Source organism: Notolepis coatsorum (assembly GCF_963971535.1).
Source record: "Notolepis coatsorum genome assembly, chromosome: 2".
In the NCBI taxonomy this organism is placed as follows: domain Eukaryota; kingdom Metazoa; phylum Chordata; class Actinopteri; order Aulopiformes; family Paralepididae; genus Notolepis; species Notolepis coatsorum.
Genome location: NC_140166.1, coordinates 54,528,611 through 54,550,943, shown reverse-complemented (window position 1 = coordinate 54,550,943; position 22,333 = coordinate 54,528,611). Strand labels below are relative to the sequence as shown.

General features: G+C 48.3%; 1 protein-coding gene across 1 annotated transcript in view; it reads left to right on the top strand.

The window, feature by feature from the left end:
- Positions 1–22,333, top strand: part of stxbp1b (syntaxin binding protein 1b) — a gene marked incomplete at its 5' end in the record, with an annotated part of 98,794 nt that overhangs the window by 55,713 nt on the left and 20,748 nt on the right. Inside the window, 3 exons of the mRNA XM_084308150.1 lie at positions 1,027–1,157; positions 2,061–2,168; positions 2,408–2,468. Coding sequence (XP_084164276.1) covers positions 1,027–1,157; positions 2,061–2,168; positions 2,408–2,468 — 300 coding nt within the window. The remainder of the gene's footprint in view (positions 1–1,026; positions 1,158–2,060; positions 2,169–2,407; positions 2,469–22,333) is intronic.

The window sequence follows — 22,333 nt, the reverse complement described above, 5'->3', positions numbered from 1 at the left end:
AATGCTGGGTTGTTATCAGTGTGAGGAATATTGAATGGATATCAGTTAATAATGTTGGGACATGGGGTGCATTAAAGAGGAATCCACTGTGTTTCAGGCATTTCTGCGATATTTAACCTGAATCCTGTCGTTCCGTTGTGAGGAGAACATGTGATAATCGGACATAACTGCAGATGCAACTGTTTTCAACTGTAGTAGTACTGTAGTAATACTAGTACTGTGGGCCCAACTCAAGGAGATGTGAAGAGATAGTTGAGGAAACGGTGTCTGCAGTTCACCCGGGTAGAGTTTCAGCTGAGCTCTTGAGAACCAGAACATGTTGGTTTGTCGTACCGTTCCTATGGGTTTTACGTGAGGTTCTGTTGTCTACCATGTCTGTCTGTCATACCATCCAACTCAGTAGATTGTACATGAATTATATTGTTTCTGATTCTGATAAATTTTTACTCTTTGAGGTGTGCAATCTCACATGTGAAATAGAGTTTTGAGAACGGAACATTCTAACGACGATAGGGAGGTGTAGTCTGACGTCACTTTGGACCGCCCGTGAGGTCCACCCGTATAGGGATTTATCAATGGAAAGCTTTCCATTTTTGCACAAAATGAGTTCCCTTCTATCACTAACATTATTGTTTAAGCATTTTTGGTTGAAATTAAATTCTGCGATTTTTTTTTACGATTAATTGCGAATATTTTCATGGTGAGCTGTAGATTGTGGATGAATAAGCACAGAAAGAAAGGTACCATGCAAATGTTCATGCTTTATTTGTTTTAAACAAGACGATTTAGAAATGGGCAATGGGGAAATACGTTGCGTTTTCAAGATGGTGGACCGGCCGGAAACAGCAATGACGTAACCACCACACACCTCCCTATAGCGGCCATTGAAAGCTATGTGTGCATTTCAAGAATCGCAAGATAGAATTCCAAACGACTTCCTGAAAGGGCTAAAGGTCACACGGGCACATGAATGCGTAAGCAGTCCCAGCATCAGCGCTTGTGTTTGTTGTTGCGCGTGTCCTCCAGGGTCCGGACAAGTCTCGCACCCAGCTGCTGATCCTGGACAGAGGGTTCGACGCGGTGTCTCCCCTCCTGCACGAGCTCACCCTCCAGGCCATGGGCTACGACCTGCTGGGCATCGAGAACGACGTCTACAAGTAAACAGATAGATAGATGGGATAGTTTATTGGTTTAGAATGGAATAACACATATACATTAGAACACAAGATGAACAGGTATACACATATCACCATTTACCAATAGGATTAAAAAGAAACACAATAAAGCCATAGGCTTGTTTCCATTGTGGTCCTTCATCATTGGTGTCAGTGGATTTATGTCCTGGTGTGTGGACGTGGGTGTTTGTAGTGTCTGTGTGTCAGGATGTGTGGTATAAAATGAAAAAAGAAAAAGAAAAACAAACCATGGTCAGAGTCTGTGGATACGCATGGGTGAAAACAGGGAGGGGGGTAGGGGGGCGATATATTGCATGCAACTTACAATAAAATTGTTCAACTGTGCAATACCAATAATACATGCATACATACAATAATATTCCATTTTATAGACAATAAAAGAATAAAAAGGAATAACACATATTAGAAACCCTTTGATATCTACTCCCAGCTTCTGCTACTTACAGTATGATCCACCTCTTTATAGCTGATTTAAAAGTGGAGAAGGGGCTTATTATGGACTTCAACTCCATTGGTAGGCTATTCCATTGTACTGCTGCTGAATATAGGAATGAGTTTTGGTAGTAAACAAGTGTCCATGCCAGGGGGTTCTCAAACCGTGTTCAAACCGTGACCCCATTTTATTTAGGAATTTCTTTTGGGGACCCCACACTTAATGTATCGCGTAATTTCAATGTGGGAATTAAGGAATATCAAAATAAAAGCACACGTCGTTGAACTTGATGCATCATGCATATTTATTAGAACATTTTCTTACCCATCTCCACCCTCCTCTCTCTATATTTCTCCACCCTCCTCTCTCTTTCTCCCTCACCTCCACCCCCCTCTCTCTATATTTCACCCCCTCACCCCCCCCCCCCCCAGGTTTGAGACGAGTGGTATGGGTGAGACCAGGATAAAGGAGGTGTTGCTGGACGAGGATGACGACCTGTGGCTCAGTCTGAGGCACAAACACATCGCGGAGGTGTCTACGTGAGTGTTCTGACTAGCAGCTACACACCACGCACACACACACACACACACCACACCACACCACACCACACACACTTTTCTCACCATCACTGCTCTGGGTTTTTGCCTCACAAGGTTAGACTGATACAATGGGAAAAAACAAAGAATGTCTGAGCAGGTTTTTCTCTCTCTCTCTCTCTCTCTCTCCATTACTTAACAGCACTACGTTATAATGTTCATTCTGCCTCTCATCCCCGCAGGGCTGTGACCCGTTCCTTGAAGGAGTTCTCTGCCAGCAAAAAGATGAACACAGGAGAGAAGGTACTGTAGCAGAACTGTGTTGCTCTGGTTACAGCCTCCATCACTGTGTTGCTCTGGTTACAGCCTCCATCACTGTGTTGCTCTGGTTACAGCCTCCATCACTGTGTTGCTCTGGTTACAGCCTCCATCACTGTGTTGCTCTGGTTACAGCCTCCATCACTGTGTTGCTCTGGTTACAGCCTCCATCACTGTGTTGCTCTGGTTACAGCCTCCATCACTGTGTTGCTCTGGTTACAGCCTCCATCACTGTGTTGCTCTGGTTACAGCCTCCATCACTGTGTTGCTCTGGTTACAGCCTCCATCACCGTGTTGCTCTGGTTACAGCCTCCATCACTGTGTTGCTCTGGTTACAGCCTCCATCACGTGTTGCTCTGGTTACAGCCTCCATCACTGTGTTGCTCTGGTTACAGCCTCCATCACTGTGTTGCTCTGGTTACAGCCTCCATCACTGTGTTGCTCTGGTTACAGCCTCCATCACTGTGTTGCTCTGGTTACAGCCTCCATCACTGTGTTGCTCTGGTTACAGCCTCCATCACTGTGTTGCTCTGGTTACAGCCTCCATCACTGTGTTGCTCTGGTTACAGCCTCCATCACCGTGTTGCTCTGGTTGGAGTGAGGGGAATGTAGTGTTATTATGTATCTACTGCTGCTAATACAGAGCTAGCTATGTTCAGTTATATAACTTATTGCCAAAATTGTCTTCTAAGTTACACAAGTGAATACACAAACAGAAGGCCCTTGTGAAGTGAAGTGTCACCAAGAATATTTAGAATTCATCAATAAGGCCTACTGTGTACAGATTATCCCTTTCACTACCACACCAGGGCCCTCATTTATCAACAATGCTTAGAAAGTGTTCTATTTTCGTTCTTAAGCACAGAATTTAGAATGTCTCTATGCACAGAAAAATCGGGATTTATCAACCGTGCGTGCACAGGTCCTACGCACACTCCTGTTACGATACGATACGTGGTGGTAGAACCCAAGGCAGCAGGAAGAATAAGCAGGGAGATGAGGCAGAGTTGATGATCACAATTCAGAGTGTTTACTCAAAAGTACATATGAGTACAACAATAGGCACAGCCGTGCTGACACTTACTATAAACCAAACCTAACCAGAAAACGGACATAACACACGAAATCAAAGATGACAAAAGATAAACTAATATACACTTACTTTTGGACAGAGCAACACTAATAGGACGAATGTTTGATACATACAGCACAGGAACAACGACAGCACAGGACCAGGTAACATAAAGGAATGTCTCCACACCCAGGTGAGGGCAAGCCACACATAAATAGCAACCCTAATTACTAATTGCCCCCAGCTGGGGGGAGACACAGCACAGAGCAAAACAACACACTACCAATAATAATCAATACGTCAAACAACACTACACAGGGAAACCAATTTACACCAGGGCCCTGTTCCCCGTACCTGGTTCAACTAAGTCGATCAAGATGTCATTATCCAGATTCAGTTAACCCGATGTTTGAAGCCGGGATTTTCCTGTTCCTCGAAGGTGGATTCAGTCTCGTTAACTCAAACCAGACTTGAGACCCAGGATTAGTGCGCGCGGCCGCTCCAGTTGAAAAGCCAGCACGTATCGATAGCAGAGATCCTGATTCTCTAGCGGCATTGATTGATTAACTGATTTAAAACTTTATTAACATATTGCAGTACGGCTCAATCGCCTCGCCGACAAGTTAAATGCGTTATCTATAGGCTAATTTTAAGTCCCTCATTACCTCAATCAATCAGATTATATTTCTTTAAACTTGCCTGCTGGATTGAATAATCAAATGAGATCTTGCTAGCGAAAATAATTAGTTAAACTGTTATACAGAATAACGATACGGCTCTCTTACCCATTGATTGATGTAAGGTCGATCTTTTACTTATCTCCACTGTGGTGTAACGGGTTCTACTTTTGACTTTCACGCAGACGACCGGGGTTCGAAACCTAGTCTTTCCCTTCTTTTTGCGATGTAGGAATAATTCAATTTGGTGCACGTTGAGAGCTATATAAAGAATGACATCCTCAATGCATGTAGATTTATAATATTTTAACTTAAAACTAGGCTACTTTGGCGTATAATCATTAATATTATATTCCAAAAAATTATATTGGAAACACTGGGTTTCGAACACCGGTCGCCGGGTTGCCAGGATTGAGCACTACCGCTGCGCCACTGTGCCAGATGGGATAAATTCATTGTTTATACATTAATGAACGAGAGACCCGTGTTTAGAATATTCTTTATTTTGAATGAAGTTTTATCTCTTTATGCTCATTCATTAATGTGACGTCAACGGCTCATTCAATTTCTCAAATCCGTCAAACAGCGCATCTCATCAGACATCTTAATCCCAGTTACAATTAAAATAACCACATAATGTGTACATCGCACCGAGCGAGCGCCACGGTATATAACGTGCATTATTTAGGACAAAGTGAATTTAGTATCAGCATTTTGGGTCTATTTTACATTTCAAAAGACCCCTCTGGAAGAATGGAGCACAAAAACGTAATTCAGAATGGTATAACGCAGATCCTAGACTGTGGGAATAATTTCAGGAAACGCGCTGTCACTTCTTTGCGGGGGCGTGGCGATGGTTCATCCGGCTAACTTGAACTTAAACCCTGCTTTCGACCAGGCTCAAACTTTTGGATCTGTTGTCATGGTGATTTGGACAATCCAGGTACGGGGAACCGGAAAGTCCGGCTTAAGTCAGACTTCACCGAAAGTTATCCGGCTAACTCAGTTATCCAGGTACGGGGAACGGGGCCCAGGGTGGGGGAGTTCAACAACAACAACATACACTGTGACATCCCATTAATCATTCCATTAATTACAGTAAGCAAGTGAGTGATGACATGTATTAACAGTGTCTGAACCAACTGGCTCGTCTGGCCACAAGAGGAAGGTAGAGGAGGTAGTAGACCAATGTTAGGAGGTAGGGGACCAGGTAGGCGACCATTGTCAGGAGGGAGGAAATGTTCACCGTTATTCATATAGCCGGACCCGCAAGGCCCGGCCCTGGGAACGTTACACACTCCGTGTTGATAAATACCATTTGTTCTTAACGTCTATGCTCGTGCACGATTATCCACATAATTATGGTCATAGCCCATGTGCTGCACACAGCAGCATCACACCTGGACAAGAGGCAGGGGAACTATGTGAGAATGCTGTTCATCGACTACAGCTCAGCATTCAATACCATAGTCCCCTCCAAACTCATAGCCAAGCTCAGGGACCTGGGCCCTCATTTATCAACGTTGCGTACGCACAGATATGTGCATAACCCCTGCGTACGATCATTTCTAAGCAAAGTGTGGGACTTATCAAATTGAATTTGTGCTTGACTTTGTGCGTATATATACGCACAGCTCGGAGCATGCGTAGCTGGCGCCCGGTGGTAGAATATTATTATTGCAGTCTGCAACGCGGAAATAAGCTTCCGTGCATTACTTCCAACACTGGCGTGTTCAACTTCTGTATGCCCCGTAATTCATTATAGTTCATTGTAAAATAGCGACAGTAGTGTAATTATAACGGGCTCACGCGCAAACAAGAGGTTGGCTTGCTTGTTTGGCACGGGGGGCAGACGCAGAACACCCACCTCCAAACGTGATTAAATATTGTTTCAAATAAAAAGCGACAAAGCAAAAAGCAAATAAGATTGGCCACAACGAAATGCTTTCTACTTCAATTTGTTGGTTAGAATAGATTACCTCGCTCTGTTGAAACTTCACTGAGACTAACAGTAAAAGACAGTATTTTTTTTGTGAGCTCCGCGCACAGACGTGACGTGATAATAATAATAATAATAATAATAATAATAATAATAATAATAATAATAATAATAATAACAATAATAATAATAGCTTCATTTTATATAGTGCCTTTCAAGAGACCCATGCAAGGTCGCTTTACATAGATAGGGGGGGGGGGGGGAAATAACAAAGTAATAAACATCAAGTCAAGTCAAGAGTTTTATTTGTCACGGCATACAAGTATACAATGAAATGCGGGTGGTCTTGCCCGCAACGATGTGCAATACAGTACAGTAGTACAACATATAATAGAATCCAATAGACAACATTGTGCAATAAACAGGTAACATAGTGGGACATCACGGTATTTGTACATAGTTATTTACAGAGCATGAAGGACATGTTAGGTCCCTTGGTAGTGCAATACACTGTTACTATACTATTTTTAAAGTGACCTTTCCTTTGTGGCCATAAGTGTGGGCGTGTGCAGCATGAGTGAGTGCTTTCTCATGTTAAAGTGGCTGCTAGTGTGCGAGCGTGCACAGCGTGCGTGTCGTGTGTGTGCTAATGTGTGCTTGTGTGTGGAGAGTTCAGTGTTCTGTGACCCTCAGTGTTCATTGTTCAAGGCTCTGATGGCCTGTGGGAAGAAGCTGAGCCGAAGCCTCTCTGTCCTAGTAGCTGGTGTTCGCAGGCGTCTGCCTGACCTCAGCAGCTGGAACAGGCTGTTATTGGGGTGGTGAGGGTCTTTCATTATTCTGCAGGCTCTGGATTTGCACCTCTTGTTGTATATAACCTGCAGGGGAGGTAGTGCAATACCTGTGGTACGCTCGGCAGAGCGCACCACTCTCTGTAGGGCCTTCTTGTCCTGTGCCGTGCTGTTGCCATACCAGGGAGTGATGTTTCCAGTCAAGATGCTCTCTACAGCTCCGGAGTAGAAGGACTGGAGTATCTTCCCCGATACTCTGAACTTCCTTAACTGTCTCAGGTGGTAGAGGCGCTGCTTCGCCTTTTTTACGACTGTGTCTATGTGTGTTGACCATGTCAGATCCTCTGAGATGTGGACCCCCAGGTACTTGAAGCTGCTCACCCTGTCCACGGTGGCCCCGTTTATCCTCAGTGGTGTGTGTGTCTCCTGCTGTCCTCTCCTATAATCCACAATCAGCTCCTTGGTTTTACCAATGTTCAGGAGCAGGCTGTTGTCCTGGCACCAGCGTTCCAGTACCTCAACCTCCTCCCGGTAGGCCTTCTCGTCGTTGTCCGAGATCAGCCCCACCACCACCGTGTCGTCTGCAAACTTCACTATGGAGTTGGAGCTGAACTTGGCCACACAGTCGTGTGTGTATAGTGAGTACAGCAGGGGGCTCAGAACACAGCCCTGGGGGGACCCGATGCTCAGGGTTATGGTGTTGGAGGTCTGACCCCCCACCCTGACCGCCTGGGGTCTTTCACTCAGAAAGTCCAGTACCCAGGCGCTCAGAGCGGAGCTCAGACCCAGCTCGATCAGCTTGTCCACCAGTCTGGTGGGGACTATGGTGTTGAACGCTGAGCTGTTGTCAATGAACAACAGTCTCACATAGCCCCCCTTCTGACGGTCCAGGTGAGAGAGGGTGCTGTGCAGTACTTGGGAGACCGCATCGTCAGTGGACCTGTTTGGCCTGTATGCAAATTGCATAGGGTCCATATCACTGGGGAGGGAGGCACAAATGTGATCCTTGACCAGCCTCTCGAAACATTTCATGGCCACAGAGGTGAGTGCCACCGGTCTGTAGTCATTGAGACCTGCTGGGGAGGGTTTCTTTGGTACCGGGATAATGGTAGACATCTTGAAGCAGGCAGGGACCACTGACTCCTTCAGGTATCGATTAAATATGGTGGTGAACAAAGGGGCTAGCTGGTTAGCACAGGACTTAAGTATGCGTCCTGTTATTCCATCTGGGCCAGCCGCCTTCCTGGTGTTCACCTGCATAAATGCTCTTCTTACACTGTGTACCATCAATGAGAGAGCGTCCCCGCCCCCCCCGCGGATGCCCCCCCCTCCACAACAGCCGGCGCACCAGTGACGTCACTAGCCGTTGAGCTAGCAGTGCCACTGTTTGCACCAAACCGCGCGTAGAAGGTGTTGAGCTGGTCCGCAAGGGAGGCGTCGTCGCTCCCCATTGAGGGGGCGCTGACTTTGTAGTCAGTTATAGTCCTCAGTCCCTGCCATAAGCCTCTTGTGTCATTCTGTGCCATTTGTGCCTCTATCTTGTCGGCATACGTCCTCTTAGCAAGTTTAACAGCCTTGCGCAGAGTGTAGACTGTTGTCTTGTACTCTTCCATGTTTCCTGACTCTCTGCCAAGGTTATAAGCAGTGGTGCGAGAGTTCAGGGCTGCTCTGATAGTACTGTCCACCCATGGTTTCTGGTTCGGGAACACCCTCGCCTTTTTTGTGGGGACAATACTGTCAGCGAGTGTTGTTATGAAGGACACCACAGTGTCTGTGAACTCGCTGACGTCACTGGTGCTTCTCTCGAACATTCCCCAGTCGACGTCATCGAGTGCGTCCTGAAGCGTGGCCTCTGATTGGTTGGTCCATCTTTTTACCTCACGTGACACGACGGCGTCACGTGATCTTTGTTTGTAAGCAGGGACCAACAAGATGGCGGCATGATCTGACGTGTTCGTCGCTCCCGCTAATGGTGGAGCCGGTACAGCCTTGTATCCGGCTCTGAACGTGGTGTAACAGTGGTCGAGTGTATTTCCTCCCCTTGTGGAGCAGACGATGTGCTGAAAGAAAGACGGCATGACTTTTTTCAGATTTGCCTGATTGAAATCCCCGGCTACAATCATGGCCGCGTCTGGATGCTTGATCTGGTGTGTGTTTAGATGGTCGTGTAGTTCCGCTACCGCCCTGCCGACGTTCGCCTGGGGAGGAATGTATACTGCAGTCATGATTACTGCAGTGAACTCGCGTGGAAGATGGAAGGGGCGACATTGGATCGAGAGGTGTTCCATGTCGGCGGAGCATGAACAGGAGAGTATCTGCACTTCCCCGGGGCTAGTCCAGCCGTTGTTGGTCATAAGGCAGAGACCCCCGCCGATGCTCTTCCCGGAGGCCTCTGTACGGTCCGCTCTGAAGATGGTGAAGGAGTTGGAGGGAGAGATGCTGTGATCAGGAGTCACTGGTTTCAGCCAGGTCTCCGTGAAACACAGGATATTGCAGTCCTTCATCTCTCGCTGGAATCGGACCTGTGCTCGTAAATCATCCATCTTACTCTCTAGCTAACGTGCATTCGCCAGGAAGATAGATGGAATAGCCGGACGGTAAGCAGATCTTCTTAGTCTTAATCTGATCCTGCTCCTCTTCCCTCTGCGTTTCTTCTTTGTCCTACAGCCGTCTTTGTCTCCCGTGTTGTCTTTGTCCCTTCTGATCTCCGTTGGCCATTCTTGGCATGATAAAGTGTCTCTAAACTCCTCTTTGAGTCCGGAGTTTAGGTCAATAAGTGACTGGCGGTCGTATGACGTCCCCGCCAGTGATGTTTCGATAAAAAAAGTAGTAAAAACAAACATAATAACTAAAAATGTGCACATTCGTTGCTGAGCAAAACCCACGGCGACTGACTCGGGTCGCGCCATGATACCTCCATGATAGTGGCAGACTATGTAAATATGATGATGGGATTCAAGTTCCCGTTTTTATTGATCACATAGGCAGGCTATACATAGGCTACATGGCACGGTCCATCGTGATATTGTAGATGGATCGAGTAATAGACTGTTATTACTGTACCACCCATGTAGCTGTCAAAGCTCCATCACAAATGCAGTTATGTGAATAGAAAGGGATTCCACTCAGTGATGGGCATTTGCCTGATAAATGTCGTTGCTGCCGGGAGGAAAGGCATGCTGCATGTTTTCAATTAATTCAATAAAACGGATACTTTTTGCAAGGGTTTATGACTGTCATACAAATAATCAACCAACTACATACTGTAACTTTTCAGTGCATGTTCTTATTTACATTGTGACAACAGCCTTGTGAGCTCCCGCACACAGACATGATGGAATTCAAGTTCATGTTTGTATTGATCACAGGCAGGCTACACATGGCGTATAGGCTACATCATACATGGCAGTGAGATTCATTGTTCTTGTATATGCTCTCGTATTATTGTTTATATAGGCTACCCAATACTGACATCAAAATAGATTGTATGCCTCTAGAAATCATATGCAGCAGGTAGAAAATTTACGGAAAATCCGTCGCGATTTGGAATAAAATTGAGGAGAACTTTAATCCCTGGGTATTAATCGAACAAAACGGAAAAAGGCAGTCATATTCCAGCACGGTCTTTATTAGTTAATATGGTCTTTAAGTTAATAGATATCATATCCGACATCACCGTACGTGTACATGTCTGTCAGCCTGTCACGTATTTCTCCATAACACGCTTCCCTCGGCTTAGTCCACTTTTCCACATTTCATGGGGGTGTTCCATTACCGTATATGGTTAATTACGGACGGTGCTATATGCAAATACTTAAAACCGTGCACGAGCTGCAGCGTAGGATCAAAGTGATATTTATCAAGACAGGTGTGCGAACGACCTGTGTACGCACGTGTGATACATCCCGTTTTTTTGTGAGTACACACATTCTAAATTATGTGCTTAAGAACAAAGATAGAACACTTTCTAAGAATTGTTGATAAATGAGGGCCCAGGCTTGAACTATGACCTCTGCCATTGGGTCTTGGACTTCCTGACAGGCAGACCCCAGGTGGTGAGAGCAGGCAACTGCACCTCCTCATCCATCACTCTCAACATAGGGGCCCTCCAGGGCTGTGTTCTGAGTCCCCTCCTCTACTCCATGTACACACATGACTGTGTGGCACAGCGGAACAACAACACAATCATCAAATTTGCTGACGACACAGTAGTGGTGGGCCTGATCTCTGCAAACGACGAGAGGGCCTACCTGGAAGAGGTCAAGGTCCTAGCGGGATGGTGTCAAGAGAACAGCCTCTCCCTGAACGTCAGCAAAACAAAGGAGATGATTGTGGACTTTAGGAGGTCGGGGGTCAGGGACTACAGCCCCCTCAGCATCGACGGGGCACCGGTTGAGAGAGTGAACAGTTTTAAGTACCTCGGAGTCCACATATCCGAGGACTTGACATGGACCACACACATTGACAGTGTTGTGAAGAAGGCACGGCAACGCCTCTACTTCCTCAGGCGCCTAAGGAAGTTCCAAGTCAGTCAGAAGATCCTTAAGAACTTCTACTCATGTACAATAGAGAGCATCCTGACTGGCAATATCACCTCCTGATTTGGGAATAGCACCGCACAAGACCGTAGCAGACTACAGAGAGTGGCCCGTTCAGCCGAATGCACAATTGGAGGGGGGCTTCCCACTCTCCAGAACATTTACAACAAGCGGTGCATGGGTAAGGCTAAGAGAATGATCAAAGACTCCAGCCACCCAAACAACTGCCTCTTTGAACTGCTGCAGTCAGGCAAGCGATACCGGAGTCTCATGGCAAGCACAGAAAGACTCAGAAGAAGCTTCTATCCCCAGGCCATCAGGATGCTCAACGAACAATAACACTATGTAACAACCATCAAATGCACTCACAGCACACACATCGACACGCACACACTCACTTTAAACAAACAACTCACTGCAGCACCCACTTTACACACTTTAGAACACCTAAACACACTTTATATTTATTGGTAAAGAATTTGCACTACAACCCATACCTCATTACACCTTACTGTAAATTGTACCTAAATTGTACCTCATCCCATTTCTCCTTTGCACTATATAGTATATTGTATATTAGTATATTGTATAGTATATTGTATGGTAACTCAGTTACTTCTACTCTGCATTGTACATATGTACATACTGAACACTTGTGTCTACGTACGTGACTTCTATTTTATACTTGCTATACTTATTTAATTTTATACTTATCTATTTTTGTCTAGCACAGTCTCTGGAGCATAACAGAAAGAAGCATTTTGTATAAAAGTTTTCTGTACTTCTGTATGACAACTAATAAAGAAACTTGAACTTCATGAAACACCCCCATGGGATGTGAAATAATGGTCTAACCCGAGCAAACTATGAGAAACTTCACTGAGAGCGCGATTGATCACCGAGGTCTAACCAACTAATTCAACGTATACAGCATTTCCCGTTTTGAACAATCTTATTTGGAAACATGACACACAGAATAATAGTATTTAGCGTTTTATTTTAAACAATATTTAATCGTATGATTATAGATATTTTTAGAGAATAAATAAATCCAATGAAGTTGTCAAGTTCACAGACAACTCCGCTGAGGAGGAGGGAGCGTGTAGACTATCTTCGGTGCGCCGGGAGCCAAGGATGTTGACTGACCCAGTCCTGCTACAGAACCAGCACATTAAGAGAAATAAATGACAAGCTGACCCGACATTAAGCACTGTAATGACTGAAATGAAATCAATTTCAGCAGGCCAACTCTGCGCTCTACAATGCCTATTGTGCGCTCTGTGGTCCGTGGTTTTGGTCAGAGTCATTATGGCTTCAGTGGATAACCCTGATCTGCATTTAAGTGATGTTTTAATTATAGATACCAATAACATTACAATTGAATTCAATACAATTAGGCCTGAATGAGTCGTGTTCCTCCCAGCCACCGGCAACGACATTATCAGCCAAATTTGCTCCACGCTCCAATGTGGGTCTCAAATTGCGGTACAAATCAAGGAGAATGTGTCTCGGGTAGCGAACTCTACTTAATATTATTATGTTCTCTCTCTGCAAATAGACATGCCCTATATCTCTGAAAACATCTGAGTGCACACCACGAGAAGTATTCCTATAATAACGCTATGAACCAGGCTGAATTCATTCGGAAATACCTATTCTACATGCTATTTAGGGTTTGACAATAAGTACACTAATGTCGCTATTTTACAATGAACTATAGTGAATTACGGGTCATACAGAACACGTCATTGTTGAAACTAATGCATGAAACTGATGAAAGCATAATGCCGTCCGTCTGCAGTCTTCATATTCTACCGCTGAGCGCCAGGTACGCACGGCCTGAGCTGTGCGTAAATATATACGCACAAAGTCAAGCACATGTTCAAATTGATAAGTCACACACTTGGCTTAGAAATGATCGTACACACAGGTTATGCACATTATCTGTGCGTACGCACCATTGATAAATGAGGGCCCTGGGGCTTGACATTAAGGCTTGTCCTATTGTAACTGAGGGGTTACAAAACCCTGACTGTATTAAAGATTGTGATAGATTAAACCACTGCTAGTTATGTACTTTAATTACTGGCCAGACAGTACATCAAATATAGATGGTGAACACCCACAAGAACACGGCATTGACAAAGAAATAGTATTTGAGGGTAATTTATTATTATTAGGCAACATTAGGTTACAGAATGAGAATTAGGGTCGCGCTTGTATGGCGAAGAATATACGTAAAGTCAGTCAATAGCATGAGTCACTAAGAATAGCAGGAATCCTACGATGGGTCTAAGTTGACACCACCTGTCGTATAGTAGCAACTAGATAGGGCAACACTGGTACCGCCTGGAGACAATGGGTTCCCTCCGGGGGTGTAAGGCCTGGAGGGTAGAGGAATGTTCGGGTACTCCGTCTGATTCAATGAGGAATAAAGAGACTCCAGGTACAGGAGTCGGTCCTTGTAAACTCCCTTGATCAGCAGCAAAGTAATAATTGTAATCCAAATGCTAGATAGCATTGATGACAGCTAGCCAGCCTCCGTCCACGAGGCCGGCCCGAGTTGTAATCCTCACGAGGTTGAATCCCAAACGACAGTGGAAATCAACGATGCTCTTCTCCGGGTACCACGTTCCGAATCAATATAATCCAACCAGTAATGGTTCTGCAATCATCAACGCCGATTCTCCTGTGTACATGTCCAACGGTTCTCCGCCTAGGACTCCTCGGGTGTGGGCGACGTATTTAGGCCACACACCCTGGCTAAGTACACTAGCTAAAGACACGACGAACCGCTGGGTAATGCTACACACGAACGAACTGTGGCCGCACGATATACAATAAATGAACGACTATTTACTTCACATTAGATTAGGTCGAACTCGACGTTACTTCATTAAACTCTGACACTTTTACTATTCTATTCGCACGTGGTTCTCAATGCTCTGTTAGACGCAAGGTTGCTCACTTCACTGCACGTTGACTCGTGGTGAAGGTGGGTAAGGTACTGAACGAGGCACGGTGTGCGCACCTTGCGCTGTATTTATACTTAAGTGAATATCTAGTCCCAAACCGCAGTCTTTGTCTGGTATCAATACGCTGACTCCGGGCATGTTCTGACATGCCTGAACTTGTCTTTGAACCTGCCGTTGGGGGCTTGCGCGCTGGCGCCTGGGGGCGCTGTCCAATAGGAGAGCGAATATTACTCTGGTTTGAACGCAGGTAAAGGGATATTCTGTGTATATATATAAATAATATACAAAGTATATCAAACAATAAAGGTAGATTCTCAGTTTAATCTGGCCCTTCACAACAGCCGCCTCCTAATTAGTCCGCACCTAATTAGTTAAAGGAGACAGATTAATAGTCCAGTCAACTGCTCAATGTCTGTTGTGGGGAGTAGGGCAATCTACAAAGTCAGTGGGTCATGATCGTCATCAGGGGAGTCAGGGAGCCTCGGCAACTCTATCAGCCTCGCCACGGGTCGGGTGTAGGTCCGCCCCTGGACAATAACTTCTGCCGCTCTGACCTTTCCGTCGGCACCAGTGATCACTTTGCTTACGCGGCCGGCCGGCCACATAGCTCGGGGTAGTGACTGGTCTATGATCATAACGACTGTGTCCACTTGTAAGTTGTCTCTATCCTTTACCCATTTCTGGCGGGTTTGGAGAGACGGTAGGTAGTGGAGGAGGAAACTGTTCCAAAACTTGTCAGCCAATATTTGACTGTACCTCCACATTCTTCGGCCGTTCGCTTCTTCGGGTCTGTACACCGTCTGTGGAAGCGCGGGGTCCAGCCGCCCCATCAAGAGAGTGTTGGGGGTGACTGGGTCGACATCTGCTACATCACTTGAGAGGCTTTGAGTTCAATACTCCCTCGATCTCCGTGAGGACTGTCGTGAGGACTTCTTCAGCCACGGTCTGGGCCCCAAGCACGGCATACAGAGCTGTCTTTATGGAACGTACTTCTCTTTCCCAGGTTCCCCCGAAGTGAGGGGCGTTTGGGGGGTTAAACTGGAAGTCGATCTGATAAGGAGCGAGGTGGGTCTTAAGTTCTGGACCCATGGCTTGGAAGCTCTCTCTCAGCTCTCTTTCTCCGCCTTTGAAGTTTGTCCCGTGATCAGACAACAACGTAGACGGTTTTCCTCTTCGCGCTGTGAATCTCCGGAAGGCCATGAGGAATGAGTCCGTACTCATGGTCGGAAGGAGTTCTATGTGTACTGCTCGGGTGGTCATGCACTTGAATACAATGCCCCACCTCTTCTCCGTCCCTCTTCCTTTCTTCACGTAGAGCGGGCCGAAGCAGTCCACGCCCGTGGAGTGAAAGGGCTTCTCGCCGAGTCGGAGGCGACAGGGAGGCAGGTCTGCCATCATGGGTATACTGGGCTGTGCTCGCCACTTGCGACAGTCTAGACAGGTCCGCTGGAAGCGTCGTACTGGTTCTCTTCCTTGCAGTATCCAATAGCGACGTCAGATCTCAGCGAAGACTCTCTCTGCCCCAGCGTGGTGCACATCCTCGTCGTATTTCTTTATGATGAGCTCAGTGACCTTGTGTCGGCTGCTGAGGACTATAGGAAACTTGACGTCATCCGTTAAGTCCGGGGCCCGTCTCAGACGACCACCCACCCTGATGAGGCCATGGGTGTCGCGCTCAGGGGCCAAGTGGAGCAGTCTGCTGTCTGACGGGATTGGCTTTGTTCCCTGCAGGCAGTCTAGCTCGTCGGGAAACGAGTCTCTTTGGGCTCGCTGTAGCAGAAGGAGTTCTGCCTCTGCGTAGTTCGATGCGTCAATGTCGGTAGTGGGGGAACCTCAGGGTGGTGCCACAGGAATGTCTTTAGCTGCGCACTCTCAAAGGTGAGGCAGTCGTCTATGTTAGGGTCAGTGGGGACTGGGGTGTGCGTCAACCCACAGAACATAGATTTCTTGATCTCTGCCTCCTCTTGACTAGCCTCCCGAGGGGTGGGGGTAGGCCACTCTTCCTCCGGGAGCTTGAGGAACTCAGGACCGTCACTGTAGATATTGTGACGTGTGAGGTCATCTAGGGACATCCCCCGTGTGATGACATCGGCTGGGTTCTGTTTCGTGTCCACGTACCTCCAGCACGCTGATCCTACCAGGTCTTGAATCTCTGTGATTCTGACTCCCACGAAGACCTTGTATCTACAAGAATCGGACTGGATCCATGTGAGTACGGTCATGGAGTCTGACCACAAGATTGTTCTTTGCACCGGGATGGTGAGTTCACGTTGGATTAACGTGGCGAGTTGCGCGCCTACCAGAGCTGCGCAGAGCTCTAGACGCGGGATCGATTGTTGCTTGCGGGGGGCTATCCTTGAGCGAGCCAGGATGAAGGCTGTGTGTATTTCTCCTCCCTCCTCTCGGGCCCGCAAGTAAGCCACCGAACCGTAGGCCACTTCTGAGGCGTCGCTGAAGACATGCAGGTCCATCTGGCACGTCTCCAGCCGCACTGTGGGTGGGAAGTAGCTTCGGCGTATGTTCACATTTTGGAGCGAGCTGAGTTCTCTCTCCCACTCTCTCCAGGTGGAAGCTAGGTGGTCGGGTATGGGGTCGTCCCAGCCCTGTTCCTTGTCCCACAGCTCTCGTACAATCATTTTCGCCCGAGTGGTGTAAGGTAGGATACACCCCAGCGGGTCGTATTGACTTGCGAGTGTTCTGTATACGCTCCGTCTGGTGGTCGGTAGCGGGGTCGACCTTCCCTGCTCCGTGGTCAGGGGTGTGTATTTGTAATGGAGCGAGTCTGTTTTGAAGCGCCAGACTAGGCCCAATGTCATTTCCTGTGCTTCACCTGGGGTGGTCGCCATCCAGGTCTCGCTGCTTGCTGCCTTTGTCTCTGGGGAGAGGCTGCGAAGTACTTGAGGGTCACTGCTGGCCCACTGCCGGAGATCAAAGCCGCCTTTGATCAGTGAGGCGCGGAGCTTGAGCAGGAGGGCTTCGGCTTCTTCTGGCGTCGAGACGCTTTGCAGACAGTTGTCCACGTAGAAACTCCTCTCTACACTTTGTCTGACCTCCTCGTCAGCTTCAGGGTCTTCTGTCACATGTTTTTGCAGTGCGAACGTAGCACAGCATGGGCTGCATGTGGTTCCGAAGGGGAGGACCTCCCATTGGTAGATGGATGGTTGCTCATCTTTGATCCTCTCTCTCCATAGGAACCGCAGCAAGGGCTTGTCCTCCTCCACTAGTCGCACCTGCAGGAACATCCCTTTGATGTCGACGCTGATGGCCACCTTGTCTTGGCGGAAACGTAGTAGTACGCCGAGGAGAGAGGGGCCGAGTGTCGGGCCGGGCAAGAGTTCTTTATTCAGATTCTGTAGTCCGATCTGGTAGCTGCAGTTGAATACAATGCGATCCTTGCCGTTGTGGTGGACCTTGTGGTGGGGCACGTACCAGGATTCAATCGTCTGGTCGGCCTCTTGAATGTCAATTTTCTTTATGTGTCCCGCTGTGATCAGCTTGTCGATCTCGCGGGTACACAGTGGCTTGAGTGGGGTCTTTGGCTAGACGCCGCTCGGTGTTCAGTAGATATCGCTCTGTCGCTTCTTTTGAGGCGTGGAGGGTGGGCATACCCTCTCGCCTCAAGAGTGGAGTTGCGTATCTCATCACTCCGTTGACCTCGACTCTCTTTGTCTTCTGCTCGAGGAGGGCTATGGCATAAGTGTCTTCCTTTGAGCGAACGAGTTTCTTTTCATTCTTAAAGGGCATCGCGTCTAATGTCCATAGCCTCTCGACGTGCTGCAAGAGGGTGGTGTCTTCTTCGTTTATCCTCGTGTAGAGACAGCGAGTGGCTGTCGGTCGGTTGGAAGACCCGGAGAGGGGGCCTTGTAGTGTCCAACCCAGGCGGGTCTCGACCGCTGCTGGACAGTCTCTGGGCCCGATGTGGACCCGGTCCGTTGGGACGATGAGGTGTGCGTGGTCGGATCCTATGAGCAGGGTCGGGGTGGCGTCGTCGATGAGCGGTATAGGTAGTTGACGTAGGTGCACGTATTTCTCCATCAGCTTTGGGATGGGGTAGGTGTACTGTGACAGGCCTATGTCGCGGCTGGTGAAGGCGTTAGTGATGCTATACTGCTTCTCGGGCTGCCCGACCGCTGCTATCGTGAAGGAGACATTTTCACCCTTTATGGTCTTCAGGTCTCTTCTAATGGTACGGATTGTCATTGTTTCTTCGCTCCCCCGCAGACCCAGCCGGGCTGCGGCGGATGCGAGGAGGAGAGTCTTTTCTGACCCATCGTCTAGGACGGCGTAAGTGTCCATGACCTTGTCCTCGTAGCTTAAGATCACTCGGACCACCTTCAAGAGCACTCGGGAGCTCCCGCTCTTCGCAGGGTCTATGTACATGACGTTCACTCTCGAGCTGCTTGGGGGTACGGGTTTCTTCTTGTTGCTGTCGTGTAGGACCTCCAAGTGGGCGCCGTCGCACTTGCTGCATCTTTTCTTTAGGCGGCACTCAGCTGCCATATGGCTGCGCGCGCAGCGGAAGCAGCGGCGGTTGGCTTTGATCCACTGACTCACCTCGTCAGCGGTCAGCTTCTTGAAGGTGTCACATTGAGACAGCCAATGTTCATTTTCACAGTACTGGCATACAATCTTCCACTTCCCCTTGGTCTGGGGGGTGCTGTGGTTCTTGTGCTGCGGCACTGACTCGGCCTGGTGCATAACTGTCACTGACCGGCGGTTATCGTTGGACCTCCGAGGTCCATCTCTTGGGCTAGATCCACTCCACACGAATGTGTCCAGTCGTAGGCTGCTAACTTCCCTTGCGAGGAAAGCGGCCAGGTCTAGGAGGGATGGCTCTGGGCCGTTGGGATCACGGTGGTCTCTCTGCCGCCGAAAGCGCTCTTGGCGGGCTGGAGGGAGCTTCTCCAGTATTCGCTCCACATTAGAATTTGCATACAGTTCATATCTCCCCTTCTCCTTTTGGGACCCCAGCATCCCCACGAGGGATTGTACCTTGATAGAGAGGTCATCCAGTGCTCTATTGTCTTTGGCTGGGGGGAGGCGGTCGATATCCCGTATTTCTTGGATCACGTAATCCCATATGCGTCCATAACGCTGGTCGAGGGCCACCAGAGCCGCAGAGTATGGGGTGCTTGAGTTGGAATATGCCAGCGCTATGTTATGCGCTCTAGGCACCTTGAGATGCTTGAGGAGGATGGCATATTTGTACGACTCGTCGGGGACATCGGACATCATAGTCTCCAAACACATGCGTAATTCCGTGTACTGTGCTCTGTCCTCGCGCGTAAAGTCTGGGAACGTCGGTGTGCCAAGGTACGATGCCATGGATGGCTGGTACATTGGTGAGCGTAGGGGAAGAGGCCTCCTGGGCGAGTCTCCCCGTACGTGTGGTCGTGGGTTAGTACTTGGTGGGTACCAGAGGCCGGGTCCCCAGGTGCTGTTCCTCGGTGCTGACTGTACGTCAAACTCACCCGTGAGTTGGGTCGGGGGTTTGTAGTGCAGTGACTCGGGGCTGAAGTCGGGGCTGTACTGGGCCTCCTGGTCCAGAGTACGTTCGTGCTGGTGGGCTTGATATTCCTCCTCTTCCTCTTCTAGGTCCTGGAGTCTTCTAGTTAGTCTCTCTGCGACGTAGGCCGGTTCTTCCCGTTGGCTGGGTCTCGTATGGACCGGTCGGGGAGGGGGCTCGGAGACGTAGACAGGTTCCTCCTGTTGGCCGGGTCCCGGGTCGCTTTGTCGGGTAGGGGAAGGTGCCCTAGACCCTTGTCGTGATGATCTCTGGGAGCTCCGTGCGGAGAGAGGGGGTGTCGCCCTGGCGATCAATTGTTCTATCATCTGCGCCTGCAGCCGGTCGCGCTCTGCTTCGCGCTGTGCATTGGCGGCGTCGCGCTGTGCATTGGCGCGGTCTCGTTCGATGTTCTCTTCCGTCTGAAGGCGCCTCTCCTCCAGTCTTATGCGGTCGTCCTCACTCCTTTGTTGCGCCTGGAGGCGCTCTCGTTCAGTTGCAGAGTGTTCACGCTCACTAAGGGCTTGCGCTTGGAGTTGCGCGTGAAGGCGCTCTCGTTCCGCTGCAGAGTGTTCGCGCTCGCTTAATTGTTGCGCCTGGAGGCGCTCTCGTTGTTCGCGCTCGCTCATCTGTTGAGCCTGGAGGCGCTCTCGTTCCACGGCAGAGTGTTCGCGCTCACTTAATTGTTGCGCCCGGAGGCGCTCTCGTTCCGCTGCAGAGTGTTCGCGCTCACTTAATTGTTGCGCCCGGAGGCGCTCTCGTTCCGCTGCAGAGTGTTCGCGCTCACTAAGGGCTTGCGCTTGGAGTTGCGCGTGGAGGCGCTCTCTTTCCGTGGCAGAGTGTTCGCGCTCACTAAGCGTCTTTGCTTGAAGCCGGTCGCGCTCACCCTGGAGTCGGTCTCTTTCGGTTGAGGCTGTCAGCGTGGCGATCAAGGCTTGCGCCAGTCTCTGGTCCGCCTCGCTGGGGGATGACACTGACGGAGGTGATCGGGTGCTGACAGGGCTTGTTGGAGATCTGTTCTCCTGGCGCGCTCCGAGGTCTATCTCCTGGGCGCGGTTCTCTTCTCTTGGTTGTGTGTCGGGTTCTATCCCTGGAGCGCTTTCTTTATCCTGGAGCGCTCCGGGGTCTATCCCGGTGACGCTGTCTGGAGGTATAGTCACGTCATGTCCCACTTGGTCCCCCCCGTGAGCTAAGTCAGTTTCGTTTGAACCCACTGGGGTCTCTACTGGCAGGGTCGCCAAGTCGATAGGATTGGACATGCTTAAACTATCCGATTTATCCGTATTTAACGTCTGTTTAGATAAGCTAGGGGGTAGAACGAAAGCGAATTCCTCCAGATATGGAGGTAGCTGACGTTTGCGCTGCGGGCGTTCTAGCTTAGGGGAGCCGCTTGGAGAGTGTCAATATTAATATTATATTAAATATTACACTGATACCCTCCGGCTCGAAGGACCAATTGTAACTGAGGGGTTACAAAACCCTGACTGTATTAAAGATTGTGATAGATTAAACCACTGCTAGTTATGTACTTTAATTACTGGCCAGACAGTACATCAAATATAGATGGTGAACACCCACAAGAACACGGCATTGACAAAGAAATAGTATTTGAGGGTAATTTATTATTATTAGGCAACATTAGGTTACAGAATGAGAATTAGGGTCGCGCTTGTATGGCGAAGAATATACGTAAAGTCAGTCAATAGCATGAGTCACTAAGAATAGCAGGAATCCTACGATGGGTCTAAGTTGACACCACCTGTCGTATAGTTAAGCATTACATCACGCGCAGGAGTGGTTTGTGACCAATAAACCATGCCTAGGGGTGGTCGTTAGGCCCGAGGCGCAGCCGAGGGTCGTTAGACCCCCCTAGGCATGGTTTATTGGTCACAAATCACGACTGCAAGTGATGTAAAGCTTTTATACAACTGCCAGATTCATCCAACCTTATTTCTATACAATAAACACACATTAATCGAAGATTTATTGAAAAAACCATCCGCCAGAAAAAGTAGTTCCCACAACTACAAAAAAGACAAGTTGCCTCCATGTGGAAGCAGCTTGAAGTGCATCCAACCAAACTAACACATCCAACTGTGTATTATTGGAATGATTGAGAGAAGTTGCCTCATGTGGAAGCAGCTTGAAGTGCATCCAACCAACTAACACATCCAACTGTGTATTATTGGAATGATTGATTGAAAATTTTATTACCAGATGCAGAATGGGTACAATACAGTACGGCTCAATACACACAATTGTTAAGGGAATGCAGACCTACTTTCCATAGAACTTCATTCTTAGATGCTTCTATATAAAGTAGGTAAAACAAATTAAAAAGTCTTCTTTGCCCTATAG